This window comes from Oncorhynchus kisutch, linkage group LG21, assembly GCF_002021735.2.
Source record: "Oncorhynchus kisutch isolate 150728-3 linkage group LG21, Okis_V2, whole genome shotgun sequence".
NCBI classification, from domain to species: domain Eukaryota; kingdom Metazoa; phylum Chordata; class Actinopteri; order Salmoniformes; family Salmonidae; genus Oncorhynchus; species Oncorhynchus kisutch.
This window is the reverse complement of record NC_034194.2, coordinates 9,018,692-9,038,008: the sequence shown is the minus strand read 5'-3', so window position 1 is coordinate 9,038,008 and position 19,317 is coordinate 9,018,692. Positions and strand designations below refer to the sequence as shown.

Sequence of the window (19,317 nt, the reverse complement as noted above, 5' to 3'; positions counted from 1 at the left end):
CTATACAGTACATCTATACAGTACAGCTGTACAGTCTACTATACAGTACATCTATACAGTACAGCTATACAGTCTACTATACAGTCTACTATACAGTCTACTATACAGTACATCTATACAGTCAACTGTACAGTACATCTATACAGTCTACTATACTATTCAGCTATGCAGTAAAGCTATACAGTACATCTATACAGTCTACTATTCAGTATACTATACAGTACATATATACAGTATACTATACCATCTACTATACAGTACATCTATACAGTCTGCTATACAGTCTACTATACAGTCTACTACACTGTATACTATACAGTACAGCTATACAGTCTGCTATACAGTATACTATACAGTACATCTATACAGTCTACTACACTGTATACTATACAGTACAGCTATACAGTACATATATACAGTACATCTATACAGTCTACTGTACAGTCTGCTATACAGTACATCTATACAGTACAGCTATACAGTACATTTATACAGTACAGCTATACAGTACATCTATACAGTATACTATACAGTACAGATATACAGTACATCTATACAGGCTACTGTACAGTACCGCTGTACAATCTACTATACAGTATATCTATACAGTACATCTATACAGTATACTATACAGTACAGCTATACAGTATACTATACAAATGTGCAATAAATGAATGCTACTACTGTCTACATAAATTACACATGCAAAGGATTGGGCTGGCAGGTGGCCTAGTGGTTAGAGCGTTGGACTAGTAACCGAAAGGTTGCATGATCGAATCCCCGAGCGGACAAGGTATAAATCCGTCCTTCTGTCCCTGAACAAGGCAGATAACACACTAGGCCGTCATTTGAAAATATAATTTGTTCTTAACTGACTTGCGTAGTTATATTAAGGTAAAATAATAATAATTGACACTTTACTCAGACTTCACGTGGGCTTTCTGACAAATATAACATAATGAAGACATTGTCGTTATTTGAATATGCCTGTGAGCACCATTGTTGGTCGCTGGGTGAGTGTGTGGCTAATTAACTTTTCAGGTAACTTAGCTACCTACCTAACATTCATATTACATTCTAGTTTTCCACTTTTTAATACATTTGAAAGTAATGAAATAGAGAGACAGTACAGTGTTTGACATTGATTGTACCTAACCACAGCAGTCGAGCAACTGCTTCTGCTGGGGTACGGCAACACCACTGGGATGGAACAAACCACACGCAGAACTGCAGTACAGCGTAATACTAGAACCGGTAGTAATAATAATGGCAATTTGTTAAGTTTAGCTATGATTACATTTGCTAATGATTATTTTGGACGGCGGTGCGTCGTAGCGTAGCATATTTTTATTTAATTTATTTTTTATATCAATATATTGGGTGGGACATTTTGAGCATATGTGTCCCCTGGTGTGTGGACTTTACTGTATTTGTACTTGGGAAATCGCTCTTCAACGGGAAAAGTTTTTTTTTTAAATCGCTGGACGTCTTTAAAGATAGCGCTGAATGGGAGACTGTTGAGGCCATTTGGTCTTAAGATAAGACGCTAGGGCTGAAGGAGGATTTATCACACAGGTAGGCTGAGGCCGAGGCTGGCACCGGCTGCTAAAAAAGCATTTTCTATTTGTGTCTGTTGCCCCTCTATACATCTCTTTAAGGAGATCATGCGCACACACTCTTGCTCTCTTTCACACACACCAAGCCAAGTTCAGTCCATTGCTCTGGCTGCGTTGATCCCCTCAGGTTCCCTTAGCTGCCCCTCCTTTGAGTCCAGTCAAAGGTGTGAGCGTGTATGTATGAGTAAATACACACACGCACATTAATAAGGCAGGAGTGCACAATTGACATGTACTTCTCCTCAACTCTCTCATATCTAGGCTCGTCAAACGGCCACTCGTAAGGTGGCTCATCGTACATTGTTCTTATGACTTCCGCTTTGATTCATGTGTTTTTCCAATGGCATCACAATGGTCTCTGTGATTTATATCAAGGGATTACTATATTTTTATTTACCATGTTGTCATTCTAAAGGCTAGAGTCAGGTCTCGGACCGGATGCCCTCTCGCACGAGCGTGCTCTAACTCTCTTTGCCCTCTACCGTTCCAACGCCCACTGCGTCCAAGATTGTGTTCGTTCAAGCACACTGTAGAAAAGTGTTTAAAACCCTTTTCCAACAGATGGCAAAAATGTGCATTTCTCATTGGATAAGTATCAGTCGGCCCTCACTGTTTCTGTCCATTTGGTGCCAAATGAACGTGACCCAGGGCTCCAGCCAGTCCAGACCTCCCTGGCCCTGCACGACTCTGGCTCTGCTGAATTGCCCTTCTCTCCACCCTCTGGTCTCTGGGGGCCGTAAGGCTGATGTCAGGGGGTGATCTGTGTGAGCCCTGGCGCCTCCAGCCCTCCAACAGCCCCCATTCTGTCCCCCAGGCCCCTCGCTCTGCTGCTGCTGGGCCAGGCTCAGATTAAGGCTAAAGACTCATTAGGCCCAGTAATGAGAGAGGCGCTGCTCCCGCCTACCTCAGCTAGGGGACTCTCCGCTGGGCCATGACCACAATCAACCTCCCCTGCAGGGTCAGCGGCCCCGGAGGTCCTCACCGGGGACCCAGGTTGTTGTGAGGCTGAAAGACATGTGCACACACATTGTCACACACACACAAACACTCTGGCTGGGGATGTGGCTGAGCTAAGCACAGGAAGGTCCTGTAGTGCACCGGTGCAGGTGCCTAGTCAACAAGAGGATTAACCTGCAGATTAGGAGACTGAGGCTGCAGACATATCCGTGTGTGTGTGTGTGTGTGTCAGTCATTACTTTCACACTGAGTAAACTAGGATGTTGGAGTATCTTTAAAGTTCTCGTTACTGACTATTCTAAAAATACTTGTGTATTTTCTGAATGGCTTTGTTTGCGCAATAGGGAAGTTCCTCTGTATTAGTTGGAATTGTTCACACCTCTAGGCTGGTGGATTTACTTACTTACACACCCGATCAGGATACCTGCTGTATGTACACTACCGTTCAAAGTTCGGATCACTTAGAAATGTCATTGTTTTTGAAAGGAAAGCTAATTTTTTGGTCCATTTAAAATAACATCAAATTGATCAGAAATAGAGTGTAGACATTGTTAATGTTGTAAATGACTATTGTATCTGGAAAAAGCTGATTTTTTATGGAATATCTACATAGGTGTACAGAGGCCCATAATCAGCAACCATCACTCCTGTGGCACGTTGGCACGTTGTGTTAGCTAATCACAGTTTATCATTTTAAAAGGCTAATTGATCATTTAGAAAACCCTTTTGCAATTATGTTAGCACAACTGAAAACTGTTGTTCTAATTAAAGAACCAATAAAACTGTCCTCCTTTAGACTAGTTGAGTATCTGGAGCATCAGCATTTGTGGTTTCGATTACAGGCTCAAAATGGCCCGAAAAAAAAGAATTTTCTTCTGAAACTCGTCAGCATATAGAAATGAAGGCTATTGCATGCGAGAAATTGCCAAGAAACTGAAGATCTCATACAACGCTGTGTACTAGTCCCTTCACAGAACAGCGGAAACTAGCTCTAACCAGAATAGAAGGAGTGGGAGGCTCCGGTGCACAACTGAGCAAGAGGTACATTAGTGTCTAGTTTGAGAAACAGATGCTTCAAGTCCTCAACTGACAGCTTCATTAAATAGTACCCACTAAACACCAGTCTCAATGTAAAAAGTGAAGACGCGACTCTGGGATGCTGGCCTTATAGGCAGAGTTGCAAAGAAAAAGCCATATCTCAGACTAGCCAATAAAAAGAGAAGATTTAGATGGGAAAAAGAACAGGCACTGGACAGTGGAACTCTGCCTAGAAGGCCAGCATCCCATTGAGCTGTTTGGGACTCTCTGGTTCGACGTGTACGACAGCGTGTTCCAGTTCCCGCCAATATCCAGCAACTTCGCACAGCCATTGAAGAGGAGTGGGTCAACATTCCACAGGCCACAATCAACAGTCTGATCAACTCTGTGTGGAGATGTCTCTCGCTGCATGAGGCAAATGGTGGTCACACCCGATACTGACTAGTTTTCGGGTTCACGCCCCTACCTTCTGTGACCAGTTACGTAATTCCCAGTCATGTGAAATCCATAGATTATGGCCTAATGCATTTATTTCAGTTGATTTCCTTATATGAACTGTAACTCAGTAAAATCTTTGAAATTGTTGCATGTATGTTGCGTTTAGATTTTTGTTCAGTGTGTGTGTGTATATATAGCCTAGATTTATATATGCCTCTCTGATTATCCTGTAACTTCAAGGTCTCACAGTCGCCATTTTGGATCTTATAAAGTGGCCACTCTTGGTTAGAACAGTTTCCTCCTCACAGGACCTGTGGCAGTAGATAGTGGATACATTCTCAAAACATTGTGTCATTGTCAAAACATTTGGCCACGACTGTAGGGGGAGTTGGTGGTCTCATTGTGGCTGCGTACAAATTACAGCCTATGAGGAGGTACTCTCTGAACTTGTCCATTCAAGAAATGCTTGTAAGTTTTATGTTGCAAAATGTATGGGTTTTTTCTTCTTCTTTTTTCCGTTTTTGTCATTTTAAGCCAATGTTCTTATCCAGAGCGACTTACAGTAGTGAGTTCATACATTTTTATACTTTTTCTTACTGGTCCCCAGTGGGAATCGAACCCAGAACCCTGGCGTTGCAAGCACCATGCTCTACCAACTGAGCAACAAAGGTTAATCTCAGCTCTGTCGTCCGTGCGCTAGTCGCAGGATGATGAGAAAGGCTGTTAGAGGTAATCAACAGGAGGAATCTGAGCCCTTCCCAGCTGTCTGCACGCACACACACACCCGCACATACAGTGCATTCAGAAAGTATTCAAACCCCTTGACTTTTTCCACATTTTGTTACACTGCAGCCTTATTCTAAAATTGATTAAATAAATAAAAAATACTCATCAATCTATACACAATACTCCATAATGCAAAGGTTTTTAGAAATTTGTGCAAATGTATTTAAAATAAAAACAGATACCTTATTTACATAAGTATTTAGATATTTTGCTTTGAGACTCATAATTGAGCTCTGCTGCATCCTGTTTCCATTGATCATCCTTGAGATGTTTCTACAACTTTGTTGGAGTCCACCTGTGGTAAATTCAATTGATTGGACATGATTTGGAAAGGCGCACACCTGTCCCACAGTTGCCAGTGCATGTCACAGCAAAACCAAAGCCATGAGGTCAAAGGAATTGTACGTAGAGCTCCAAGGCAGGATTGTGTCGATGCACAGATCTGGGGAAGAGTACCAAAAAATGTCTGCAACATTGAAGGTCTCCAAGAACACTGTGGCCTTCATCATTCTTAAATGGAAGCCATTTGGAACCACCAAGACTCTTCGTAGAGCTGACAACCGTCTCTGCAGCACACCACCAATCAGGCCTTTATGGTAGAGTGGCCAGACGGAAGCCTCTCCTCAGTAAAAGGAACATGCCCGCTTGGAGGCACCTAAAGACCATGATGAAGATCCTTGATGGTAAACCTGCGCCGGAGCACTCAGGACCTCAGACTAGAACGAAGGTTCACCTTCCAACAGGACAACGACTCTAGGCACACAGCCAAGACAACACAGTAGTGGCTTCAGGACAAGTTTATAAATGTCCTTGAGTGGACGAGCCAGAGCCCGGAACAAATTCTTATTCACAATGACGGTCTACCCCGGCCAAACCCTCCCCTAACCCGGACGATGCTGAGCCAATTGTGCGCCGCCCTATGGGTCCTTGAGTGGCCCAGCCAGACTTGAACCCGATCGAACATCTCTGGGGAGACCTGAAAATAGCTGACAGAGCTTGAGAGGATCTGCAGAGAAGAATGGGAATACAGGTGTGCCAAGCTTGTAGTGTCATACCCAAGATAACTCTGCTGTAATCGCTGCCAAAGGTGCTTCAACAAAGTACTGAGTAAAGGGTCTGAATAATTATGTAAATGTGATATGTCAGTTTTTTTTTGCTTCGTCATTATGTGGTATTGTGTAGATTGATAAGGGGGAAACCGATTTAATCAATTTTGGAATAAGGCTGTAACGTACAAAATGTGGAAAAAGTCAAAGGGTCTGAATACTTTCCGAATGCACTGTAATCAGACGCATACTCAGATACACGCCTACGGATACAAATTCCTACACAAACCCTCACACACAAACTCGAAGATACACACACCCGCGCCATGGCAGGATGTTTCTTTAACTGGTGGGCTGCTGCCAAGTGGGTTAGGGTGGAGAGAGGAGGGGCGTGCCACTGCCACCATGGCCCTACTCCAACACACTGCCTGCCTGTCAGTGGAGCGCCAACACATCCCTTCAGCACTGAAGTACACGCCGCGTTACACCCCGCTGCACAGCACAACAAACAGTGTTAGAGCACAGGAGAGGAATTACATTTTGAGATTTCTTTCACAGGAAAATCTGCCCCAGCTAGCCCCCCTCTAAACAGCAGATAATACTCCACCCAGAGGCTCCACTTACTGCTGTCAAGTAGGGATCCACCACACCACCAGAGAAGGATCACCCTACATGGTTATCGCTGCCAGAGGAAAGGGCAGGTTTGTAGCTCCGTTTACCGCGGCCTAAACGCCCATTCAGTGGCCAGAGCCAGCTAGCTTCTCTTTCCCCTCTCTAGGCTCTATGATTACTGGGCTATCGTCATACACAGGGACCGGAGAGGGCCTCAGTAATAGGTTAGTTAGGCATGCTACACTGAAACAGGCGTGTGTGCGACCATGGCTGGCTCTCACGTAGCCTATGGTTGCATCCCAATTGGCCATCCTGTGGCCTATGGTTGCATCCATATCACTATATTCCACCCAAGTGGGTGCTGCCAAATGGTAGTGCTGGAGGAATAGCATGTTATGTACACTCACTTTGTTTTCTTGATGTCTACGCAATTCAGTTTTTAGGTGCCATGTATACTGAAATAAAACAACTCCTATAGTGCACTAGTTTTGACCAGCTCTTGGTGCCGTTTGGTACTCACACTATAGTTGGGATTAGACAGCTTCTGTTTCATGATCCACATTTGACTAGCTGTAGATCAATTCAAAAGCAGAGGAAGTATTTAGAGAACCCCAGTTTCATTTTCAGTGTATGTTTTCTAGTCCACCCTTTAGTGTTCTGGAGCTGGGTTGTGTTGTGTAGGGCACGCTGTCTCAAAACGGTGCAATTACATGCCATGTTTCTGTCAGTACAGTGTGTTTACACACACACACACACAGTCAAACACTGCTCAGCTCTGACAGATAATGGTATTGGCCGGTGGTATACACACATACGTCTGCGACTACTCAGACCTTCGTACTGTGGGAAGATGCAATGACAGAAATTTGGTCCAGAATCTCTGTTGTAAACTTATGAAATGTGGTTTTGTATGAGTGAAGAGGGGAAAGTGTACGCTTTTGGTTCCATCCCCTGTGACCTAAGCATGTACAGGCCAAGTTACCATCTTCCTGATTTGTTTATCAAGCTGAAGCGGTAGTGGTGGGTTACACTAGAATCTTCAGCCCTAGAGATATATGTTGTGATGAGTTATTGGGCTTTTTCCACAGTCTGTTCACCTCGATTGGACTGGGAAGATCAGCCATGCACATTCCACATCCCCAAGTCACCGCACATACTATTTGTGTCTGAGACATGGCCCGAAAAACATACACGCACACACACCGAGAGATCCTGAAAGAGTTGAAGCTGTGTTTGTGTCTAGAACAGGCCCTGAAAATCACACACACACACGCCGAGAGATCCTGACAGAGTTGACGCTGTGTTTTTGTCTAGAACAGGCCCTGAAAATCACACACACACACACCGAGAGATCCTGAAAGAGTTGACGCTGTGTTTGTGTCTAGAACAGGCCCTGAACATCCCAAACACACACACACCGAGAGATCCTGAAAGAGTTGACGCTGTGTTTGTGTCTAGAACAAGCCCTGAAAATCACACACACACACCGAGAGATCCTGAAAGAGTTGACGCTGTGTTTGTGTCTAGAACAGGCCCTGAAAATCACACACACACCGAGAGATCCTGAAAGAGTTGACGCTGTGTTTGTGTCTAGAACAGGCCCTGAAAATCACAAACACACACACCGAGAGATCCTGAAAGAGTTGACGCTGTGTTTGTCTAGAACAGGCCCTGAAAATCACACACACACACCAAGAGATCCTGAAAGAGTTGACACTGTGTTTGTCTAGAACAGGCCCTGAAAATCACACAAACACACCGAGAGATCCTGAAAGAGTTGACGCTGTTGTGTGTAACAGGCCCTGAAACACAACTCTAACATCAGGATTTCTAACCTGTAGAAATATGTGCCTCACTGCTTACACAATGTAGCATTTCCATAACTGCATCTTAATCAATCACCTCTCAATGTACTACACTCCACTCCTCCCATTGCTTATCTCCAACATCATTTTCAGTAGATCAGTGTAGAAAAAATACAATCTGTATGGTTGTTATTGGACGAGTTCAGGCAGCACCTCCCCATTTCCAAACATTTTCTCCCTACTGAACACTGCTCTGGTGTCCCTCTCACTCTGGCAGGGGTAGTGAGTGAATGAATGAGATTGCGTGGGAAATGATGAATCTCCCCCAGAGGAAACAAGGGTAACCTCTTTTCTGTCTGAAGGTGATTCTCAGTTGGATCTTTGTGTGTGTGTGTGGGTGGGTGTGTGGACACAGAGCAGCCCACTAGGGACACCTGCTGGCCAAAACAGGAACAGCACATAGTATCATTGACCCTAGCTCTGGTCCAGCGTGTTCGTGTGCGTTCCTCCACTATTGGAATTGTGGTGGAACGTGCACTATGACCTGGACCAGAGCTATATCCTTGCTGATTCATTGTCATCCTGTCCAGTACTGTAGATGTTAGCATTGTAGTCAATGAGTTGTGTAGCTTTTCTATTCAAGGATTTTGTTATGGGAGATGAGTTGGAGTTTCTGTATTTTTCACAAAATGTGATGAATTTGGTTATAGTCTGTATTCTTGTTTGTTGACTTTCTGCGTTAGCCTTCTCTTGTTCAGCAGGACTGTAGCCTTGGCTCTGACAGGATTGGATTTGGTATAAGCAATATGGCTGAACCACAGCCTATCAGAGAGCAGGGTCAAGCTACTACCATATTGCTTCTACCTATCCAATCCTCTCATATACACACTCGTGCCTTGGTGGTACAGGCGGTTTTCACACAGGGCCTGCGAAATTGTTGCATTAGTCAGTTCCAATGGAACAGCACTCCCACCAGCAGACAGCTGTTTTGGGGTTTCTCTCATTTGGGCAGGTTACTTATTATTACCTGGTCGCTGCTCTGTTTGTGCTATGTTGCCAAGTTGTCAAGACCTCACAAACAAGATCTGGGACCGACCAGGATAGCTGAGGTAGCCTTAGCCTATATAGACCTGTTTTCCATTGCAGCATTCAACTCTCTACCAAGTTGGTAATACTGCACAAACAAGATCTGGGACCAGGCTAGGTGAGGTAGCTTATGGGCCTTTTTTTTCTTCTTTTTTTACGTTGCTGCATTGCTGTTTGCTGAGCCTGCTGTTTTTGTAGTTGGCAAGACCACACAAATAGATCTGGGACCAGGCTAGGTAAGGTAGCCTATATACTGTAGTGTTTCTCTGTTTGCTGGGCCTGCTGTTTCTATGTCTGTAGTCCTGTGGAGTCAGGAGCAGGGCAGGGATGGATCCCTTCAGGCTGGCTTCCCTATCAGCACAACTGTCTCCCCTGTCACCATGACTGTCCTGCCTGCTAATGAAGTCTCCTGAAAGAGCTGAGGCTCGTGCTGCTCACACACACACACACACACACACACAGAGATGGACATGCGCGCACACACACACACACACACACACTGGCACACATACATAATACGTCTCAAGGCTTAAAAATCCATCCCTTCATCTATAATGATTGAAGTGGATTTAACAAATGACATCAGTAATGGATCATAGCGTTCACCTGGTCAGTCTATGTAATGGACAGAGTAGGTGTTCATGTTTTTTTTACACTGTGTGCATACACACAAAGAGAGACAGACCCACACACACTCTAACGCACACATTAACCAACTTGGATTGCAGTTCACACCTCACACACACACTACGATATACTGCTCAGGGAGTGAGGAGGAGACGCCCTCATTGTGGACAACTGCTTCAGATACCGCTCAATCCAGCCAGCCTTCACTGAGAAGAACTTCAATAATACTGATATCTCTTTTCTCTTTCCCTCGCTCTTTTTTCTCTCTCTCGCTCCTTCTCACTCTCCATCTCTCAAGTACTTCATGGGCATGGAAAGTGTAACGGCATACATACAGGAACATATTCAATTAAATAAAACTCTCCTCCTCTCTCTCAGGGTGTACCCCATAAAGGAGGTTCCGGTGGAGACCAAACCCCTGACAGACTGGCTGTATCAGAGGTTTGTGGAAAAGGAGGATCTACTGGCCCATTTCTACGAAACAGGTCTGTGTTCACCGCACTGCTTCTTTCGGTTTCTCTCACTCACTCTCTCTGGCCTCTATTCAATTCAATTCGCTTTATTGGCATGACGTAACAATGTACATATTGCCAAAGCTTATTTTGGATATTTGCAATATAATCTATCCCTCTCTCTCTGGCCTCTATCTATCACTCTCTCTCAGCTCTGTTTCTCTCTGGCCTTTATCACTCTGTCTGAATTCTCTCTCTCTCTCTCTCTCTGGCCTCTATCTATCACTCTCTCTCTCTGGCCTTTATCACTGTCCGAATTCTCTCTCTCTCTCTGGCCTCTATCTATCACTCTGTCCGAATTCTCTCTCTGGCCTCTATCTATCACTCTCTCTCTCTGGCCTCTATCTATCACTATCTATCACTCTCTCTCTCTGACCATAGTGTTTCCTGTGCCCCCCATAACAGGAGCCTTCCCTCCGCCGAAAGGCCAGAAGGAGGCTGTCTCCCGGGCGATGACCCTCGACCCTGTGCAGCTCTGCGTCATCCAATTCCTGGCCTTCGCCTCGGGCTACCTGTGGTACAGCGTCCTGCAGTACTTCTACTGCCGTTTGTTCTGAGTGCACTGAGGAGGATGGCGGTTTTAAGGAGGTTCTTTAAAGTGAACCGGATCCTGTTGGCACTGTTCCTGGATCAGCCGATAGCGCACCCTCCCCAGTACCATCCTTCCTCCCTACGATGGATTGAATGTACATTTTGCAAAAAGCAGGAGGGACTGGAAAAAAAAAGATTATGTTGGAGTCTTTTTTTCCCTCCTGGATACATGAATACCTACACACACGGACGGACGGACGGATGGACAAACACACACATGATTGATTGAAGCCCCTAATTTTGAACATGAATCATGTTTACACACTAACTTATTGGATACACACCTGCGCCAATCTAGGTGATGGTCTCTCATTTCTCTCACACACTTTTTCTGTTTACACACGTCCTCGTACACTTCAACTGAACTCTCCCACACGCCCAGACCCACACGCCCAGTTTTACTCTCAGATCAAGAATGAGGCTCAGGACTACAACTGAAATTGTTCTCAAGTGGACTCTCTCCCTGGTCTTTAGGTGTAGTTTTACAGTGTGTGTTTGTGCATTGTCTGCCCTCATACCCCCCCCCCCCCCCCTCTTTTTGGACTTCTCTCCAGGACTGTTGATTAGATGGTTGGGCCCACATTACAGAGAGAGGGGGCTGTTGTATGTACCCGATCAGAGACTACCACTTCTGACCCCTCTCTTATGGCCTTCATTGCACTAAAAGGATCCATACTGCCCCCTACCCCACCACCCACTCTAGGAAATATTCCTGAACGGTAGCTGTTTGTTTTTTATTTCGTTGATTTTCATTTGCCCCGCCCTCTAACCACCCCCTCTCCCCCTAACAACGACCATTGCATTTGTTATCGTCGTTGGTGTTGTCGTAGACCACCTACCTTGTCGTCTTCGAGACTTTACTTTACTATGTGTCTGTCCAAGACTGTATTCTGAGCTGACTGACTGAAGGGGAATCTTCTTGTTTACACTGGCGGCCCCCTGTCTGGGCCTAAAGGGAAGCTGGTAACGATGTCAGGCTCTTGTTAAGACTGTTTCCACAACGTGGGGTGGTTCCGGAACCCGGGCGGGGGGCAGTGCCCAAATGCTGATGACGAATCACTGATGGCACATTGGGACAGCACTCTGATCCGACCCCCCTCCCTGAAAAATAACTCCCTTAACACCCGTGATGATGCAGATTCTCAACACCCCCTGCCCTCACTAGTACACACACACACACACACACACACACAGAGATATGGTGCAGCTACACAGAGCAGAGTGGATCTCTGCCCATATAGGACTGTCTCAGTGAGCCAAACTGAAAAAGGCGGACAAAGCTGAATTTCTCCCCATTGGACTCCATAGTTTTACAAATATTTAAGCCATATGCTTAGTGTCATGGGGTGGGGAATGACATAAGAAAAATATACTTTTTATAGGCAGAGCTACCCTAATGCTCGGCATTCAAAAATTTAAATTTTGGCTTACAAACTCGTAGGTGTCATTACTGTAAATTTACAGCGTAACCTGCCTAAGTGAGTGTGTGTGGTTGACTTTTTCCTCCCCTCTTTTTAATATATATATATAATTATAATGATGTCGCACTGATCTGCGATATCCGAGTTGTGGCGGCAAATCACTCTTAGTGGTCAGTTATTATTTCATTTTTAAATTACTTGAACTTTTGTCCTTATGCCATGAGTATATTTAATCTTGTAAATAACGAAGCTGAGGAAGAAATTCATTGTTGTGAGTGACTGCAACCGATGTTATCTCTCTCTCTTGGTCCGACTATTTCTTATTTGTTTTTAGTTTTGAAATATCATGAATGTTTAAAAAATAACAAAAATGATAAAAAGAACAATTGTTTCGAGACTTCTGTGTTACTTCCCTGTTCCTTGACCTTTGGTTTGACCTCTGACATGGATGTTATTTTATGTGTGCTTCATGAACCCGGAGAGCTCGGCCAGGCTCTCAGCTCCTGCACTGTCGCAATGCTCAGTGATACACATATGGCCCTGTTGGGATACGTTAGCAATGCATCCTTTCCTTCCTACCTTGAAGAAATCGCAGATCTGAACTGGTTGGATTAGTGTAAGAAACAGGGTGGTTACCTCGTCTACACCTATCCAATCTCTTATCGATATGTGCTTACCTCAGCAAAACAAGGAAGGAAGGATGCCTTTCTGAAGTATTAGAACAGGGACAGAGGCCCAGGTTCGAACCAAATCATAGCCCCTCCACCTAAAGACACTGATGGATTCCTAGGTCCAAAAAATACAGGTTAAGACAACATAATAATTCTACGCGGCAGTGTTTGAAAATAAACAAATGAATTGGACCAGCCCCATTGTTAACTACTAGCACCTTTGCTAACTAGCAACGCTGGTCCCATTTTTGCAAAGAGTTATGGGATATTAGATTCCCGTTGTCTTGATCTTTTGTCATCTTCAACCTAGGCTGATTCCAACTTGTAGATCTTAAAGGGACTTGATTGGTGTATGCAGTATTGCAAATCTCCTATCTAGACTATTATTGGGCTTGGTGGAGATATTGCCATCTTACTGATCTCCATCTAGCCTTTATAAATCTTATGGTGGTACCAAGATAGTGTCTAGTGGTAGGGCATCAAATGTTTTATTTGAAACTAAAAATAAAGAATTCCAAATCACTCTTCACGTTGGAGGGGAATTCAGTCACGGCCCAGCAATGATGCAGCAGTTCTGTCCCATAATTGTTATTATTACCATGGTTTTTAATGGAGCAAAAGCCACACAGAAGAATTTACAAATTGGTTGGAACAGCCAAAATCATGATGTTTAAGTAATTCAAACGGAATGGACTGTAGTCGTCACCTCCGAAAGCGTGGAAATACTGTACAGTAACAGAGGCTGTGTATGAAATGCAGAGGGCTGGCTGGTTTGGGAGAGAGTCCATTTGGAGATGGGCCTTCAATTTGTAGGTGTCATCTTCATGCCAGTCCCGTGAGATTGCCCTTCAATGTGAGAGAGTGACAGAAAAATGGAGTGTCTCTCTAAAGAAAGGCAGGGGGAAATAAGATTATTTTCCTAGATATGGTTTTAGGAAGAAAAAAAAATACTGTTAGGAATTTTAACAAACAATACTAGAAACTGTAATTTTCCATTTTGTACTCCTCCCTTTCTTCCTAGCTACACAGCCATTTTACCACACAAAGAACTTGTGCTGGAATAAACTGATGGTCATGAAGATCCTGAAAGCTTGTCTGGTTTTTCCTCTGCCTCGTGTACTTAGTGTTTGATGTACTACACAACTGTTGGTTATTGATGTGTCTGACACGCTTCAAAAGGTGTCTGTGCACTTCCCTTCACTTTAAGATGACACACTTAAACTACTAATTTGAGTTTATGTTCAAACGTCCATACATTTTAATTGGAGACATTCTCTCTCTGATATATTGGAAATGTAGACGGGGAATTAAAGTATGTCACTGTCATAGAATGTGTGATCTGAACTCATAGTACAGTACATAATGAAACATGAGAAATGTTTTAATGAAGGCCCACCCCCTAATTTGAAAATAAGGGAAAAAATCATATTAATAGCGCAACTGTCACGTTCTGACCATCGTTCGTATGTGTTTTCCTTGTTTTAGTGTTGGTCAGGACGTGAGCTGGGTGGGCATTCTATGTTGTGTGTCTGGTTTGTCTATTTCTATGTTTGGCCTGATATGGTTCTCAATCAGAGGCAGGTGTTAGTCATTGTCTCTGATTGGGAACCATATTTAGGTAGCCTGTTTTGTGTTGGGTTTTGTGGGTAATTGTTCCTGTCTCTGTGTTTGCACCAGATAGGACTGTTTAGGTTTTCGCACATTTATTGTTTTGTTAGGTATTTCATGTCAAGTTCCTTTATTAAAGAACATGAATAACCACAATGCTGCATTTTGGTCTGCTTCTCCTTCACCACAGGAAAACCTTTACAGAATCACCCACCACAACAGGACCAAGCGGCGTGGTAACGGGCAACAGCAGCGTAATAAGGACTTCTGGACTTGGGAAGAAATCCTCGACGGGAGAGGACCCTGGGCAAAGCCAGGGGAGTGTCGCCGCCCCAAGGTGCAGCAGGAGAAACGGCAGCAGGAGCAGCGAGAGGAATGGACATGGGAGGACGGTTTGGACGGCAAGAATATGGACTATACTACTTGGGAGGAAATAGACAGGTGGGCGGTCGACCCAGGGAGAGTGCCGGAGCCCGCCTGGGATTCGATGGAGCAGTGCGTGGAAGGTCACAGGAGAATGAGGTTGGCGAAGCAAGCACTGCGGCGCGGACGGAAGCCCGAGAGTCAGCCCCAAGTGTGGCAGAGTCAGGAGTCAGACCTGAGCCAATTCCCACCGTTTATCGTGAGGAGCCAAGGAGGAGCTCAGAACCAGAGCTGGTGTTGGAGGTGAGCGAAGCAGAGACTGTGAAGGAGTTAATGGGGAAATTGGAGGAGAGAGATATGAGGGAGTTGTTGGTTTGGTGCATGAGGCACGACATTCGCCCGACGGAGCGTGTCAGGGATTTAATGGCACCTGGGTCAGCTCTCCATACTCATCCTGAGGTGCGTGCTAGGGGTCTGGTGAAGACTGTGCCAGCCTCACGCACCAGGCCTCCTGTGCATCTCCCTAGCCTTGCACGTCCTGTGCCATCTCAGCACTACAGTGCTCCTAGCAGTGCTAACCATGGCGAGCGTGGTAATGGTCAGGCACCGTGTTATGCGGTGGTTCGCACGGTGTCCCCAGTACGCGTGCTTAGCCCGGTGCGCTACATCCCAGCTTCCCACATCTGCCGGGCTAGGGTGAAGATCCAGCCAGGGCGGTTAGTGCCAGCCCTGCTCTCAAGATCTCCAGTACGCCTTCACGGTCCGGTCCATCCAGTGCCACACACCAGCCCTCCGGTGGCAGCTCCCCGCACCAGGCTTCCTGTGCGTGTCCTCGGCCCAGTGCCAGCACCACGCATCAGGCCTACAGTGCGTCCCGCCTGTTCGGCGCTGCCAGAGCTCCCGCCCCTCAGTCCAGAGGCGCAAGAGCCCCTCATTCCAGAGGCGCCAGAGCTCCTTAGTCCAGCGCCGCCAGTCTGCCCAGCACCGCAAGTGCTGCCAGTCTGCCCAGCGCCGCCAGTCTGCCCAGCACCGCAAGTGCTGCCAGTCTGCCCAGCGCCGCCAGTCTGCCCAGCGCCGCAAGTGCCGCCAGTCTGCCCAGTGCCGCCAGTCTGCCCAGTGCCGCCAGTCTGCCAGGATCAGTTAGATCCGCCAGTCAGCCGGGATCCGCCAGTCAGCCAGGGTCTGCAAGATCCGCCATTCAGCCAAGATCCGCCAGTCAGCCAGGATCTGCCGGAACCACCAGCCAGCCAGGATCTGCTAGATCCATCAACCTGCCGGAGCTTCCCCTCAGTCCCGAGCTTCCCCTCAGTCCAGTGGGGCCCGTTGTTAGGTTTCCTAGGCCAAGGTTAGCGGCGAGGATCGCCACTCAAGGGACGCTAAAGAGGTGGACTAAGACAATTATGGAGTGGGGTCCAGCGCCAGAGCCGCCACCACGAACAGATGCCCACCCAGACCCTCCCCTATAGGTTTAGGTTGTGCGTTCGGAGTCCGCACCTCGGGGGGGGGGGGGGGGGGGGTGTACTGTCACGTTCTGACCATCGTTCGTATGTGTTTTCCTTGTTTTAGTGTTGGTCAGGACGTGAGCTGGGTGGGCATTTTAAGTTGTGTCTGGTTTGTCTATTTCTATGTTTGGCCTGATATGGTTCTCAATCAGAGGCAGGTGTTAGTCATTGTCTCTGATTGGGAACCATATTTAGGTAGCCTGTTTTGTGATGGGTTTTGTGGGTGATTGTTCCTGTCTCTGTGTTTGCACCAGATAGGACTGTTTAGGTTTTCGCACATTTATTGTTTTGTTAGGTATTTCATGTCTAGTTCCTTTATTAAAGAACATGAATAACCACAACGCTGCATTTTGGTCTGCTTCTCCTTCACCACAGGAAAACCCTTACAACAACATTTGTCAATCAAACATCATTCAAATCTTGTATTTTAAATGCATGGGTAAGCAAGCCCCTGTTATCCACACCTAAAAAAAAAAACTGCACAATAAATAAGTATTGAATTGTGATTTATGGTACTGTGATTGCTTCTGCCAGATTTGTCATGCTAACTTCCTCATTTTCTATTGACTCGGGCACTGAATGTGACACCGCTGCAGAGCGGTCTCCAGGTACAGTAACTAAAGCCTGTGTTTGCTTTGGCCCGTGGCTGTTTAACAGTGGCTTCTTTCATTTGGCCACCGAGAGCCAATGGTTTACATTACAGATTCTCTTTCAGCTGTGAAACGGAGGTCTTGTTCAGTAGGAAGAAGACGCTTCGAAGCGAGGTGGGAGGTACTACCTAAACTCGTCCAATAAGATCATAGATGTTCCTTTTCTGTTCCAAAAATATTTTGCTACAGTGTGCCAGACTGAACACAGCACATGTTTGAGGAAGTTAATCAATGTCATGTTTCCTCCTGGGGTGTAACCAGTGAGGTGAAACGTTACAGGACATTGCAGATAAAATGTCATGAATAGAGCTGACACAATCTCCAATTCTGATCCAGAGAAGGCCGCAGGGACAGATATCCTGAAGCGCAGAGGTCTGTTCAGAAGGGTATAATGTTACAAAATAAATTTCTATCTGAACATTTTGTAACATTATACCCTTCTGAACAGACCTCTGCTCTTCAGGATATCTGTCCCTGCGGCCTTCTCTGGATCCTTAGAGTACCACAGTATGAGTCATAAAATCTAGAGGTCAAACAAGGAAATGTCTCCAATCGTTTTTCCACCATTTTTTTCCATGGGGGATTTTAGAAACTTAAAATGGACTGTGTTTGCTGTAGGCTTACCCTTGTGTGACATTTTGATAACTGTGTAAATCTCTCTAGGACAAGGTGTTTATCAATATATTTATCCCCTCCAAAATCAAACACTAATTAGCTGCTAATGTGGCTATCATAAAGAACTACAAATGCCAACTCAAGGCAAAGGTAAGAATCTCTGGATTAACTATCTAATGTTAGCTAAATTTAGTGATGAATAAATCGGCAAAAAAAATTTAAATTTACAATTCTGTTTACTGTCTTGTGCAAGTTTTAAATTGAAATAATGCCTGTTAGCAAAGGTGCCAGCTAGACCTGAGGGATTTGGAGTGTTCCATGTCTACTTTGATGCTAATTAGCATTTTAAAATGTAAATTAAGGCGAATATATTGACCTTGTACGAGAGAAATGTACATGGTTATCAAAAACGTCTCGCCAGGGTAAGCCTACACGAGACACAGCCCTTATTTGAAGTGTTTCTAAAATTCCCTATAGGAAAAATGAATGGTGGAAAAACGATTCCCCTGTTTGACCACTAGGTGTTATCTGTATTATTACACCTCTACTGTGGGACTCTATAGGCCTGCTGTTTTATCTGTATTATTACACCTCTACTGTGGGGCTCTATAGGCCTACTGTTTTATCTGTATTATTACACCTCTACTGTGGGGCTCTAGGCCTACTGTTTTATCTGTATTATTACACCTCTACAGTGGGGCTCTATAGGCCTACTGTTTTATCTGTATTATGACACCTCTACTGTGGGACTCTATAGGCCTACTGTTTTATCTGTATTATTACACCTCTACAGTGGGGCTCTATAGGCCTACTGTTTTATCTGTATTATTACACCTCTACTGTGGGACTCTATAGGCCTACTGTTTTATCTGTATTATTACACCTCTACTGTGGGGCTCTATAGGCCTACTGTTTTATCTGTATTATTACACCTCTACTGTGGGGCTCTATAGGCCTACTGTTTTATCTGTATTATTACACCTCTACTGTGGGGCTCTATAGGCCTACTGTTTTATCTGTATTATTACACCTCTACTGTGGGGCTCTATAGGCCTACTGTTTTATCTGTATTATTACACCTCTACTGTGGGGCTCTATAGGCCTACTGTTTTATCTGTATTATTACACCTCTACTGTGGGGCTCTATAGGCCTACTGTTTTATCTGTATTATTACACCTCTACTGTGGGGCTCTATAGGCCTACTGTTTTATCTGTATTATTACACCTCTACTGTGGGGCTCTATAGGCCTACTGTTTTATCTGTATTATTACACCTCTACTGTGGGGCTCTATAGGTATACTGTTTTATCTGTATTATGACACCTCTACTGTGGGGCTCTATAGGCCTACTGTTTTATCTGTATTATGACAC

At 45.0% G+C, this 19,317-nt stretch overlaps 1 protein-coding gene across 2 annotated transcripts in view; it reads left to right on the top strand.

Annotated features, from left to right (window-relative positions):
- The window catches only part of LOC109866765 (acyl-CoA:lysophosphatidylglycerol acyltransferase 1), a 93,268-nt gene extending 78,973 nt beyond the window's left edge, over positions 1-14,295 (top strand). Inside the window, exons 6-7 of one of the 2 annotated variants that reach the window (XM_031800688.1) lie at positions 10,390-10,496; positions 10,929-14,295. In XM_031800688.1, the coding sequence (XP_031656548.1) occupies positions 10,390-10,496; positions 10,929-11,080 (259 nt within the window). In that variant the 3' untranslated portion in view covers positions 11,081-14,295. The remainder of the gene's footprint in view (positions 1-10,389; positions 10,497-10,928) is intronic. The other variant, XM_020455605.2, reaches the window with a different exon arrangement.
- The last annotated feature ends 5,022 nt before the right edge of the window (positions 14,296-19,317 follow it).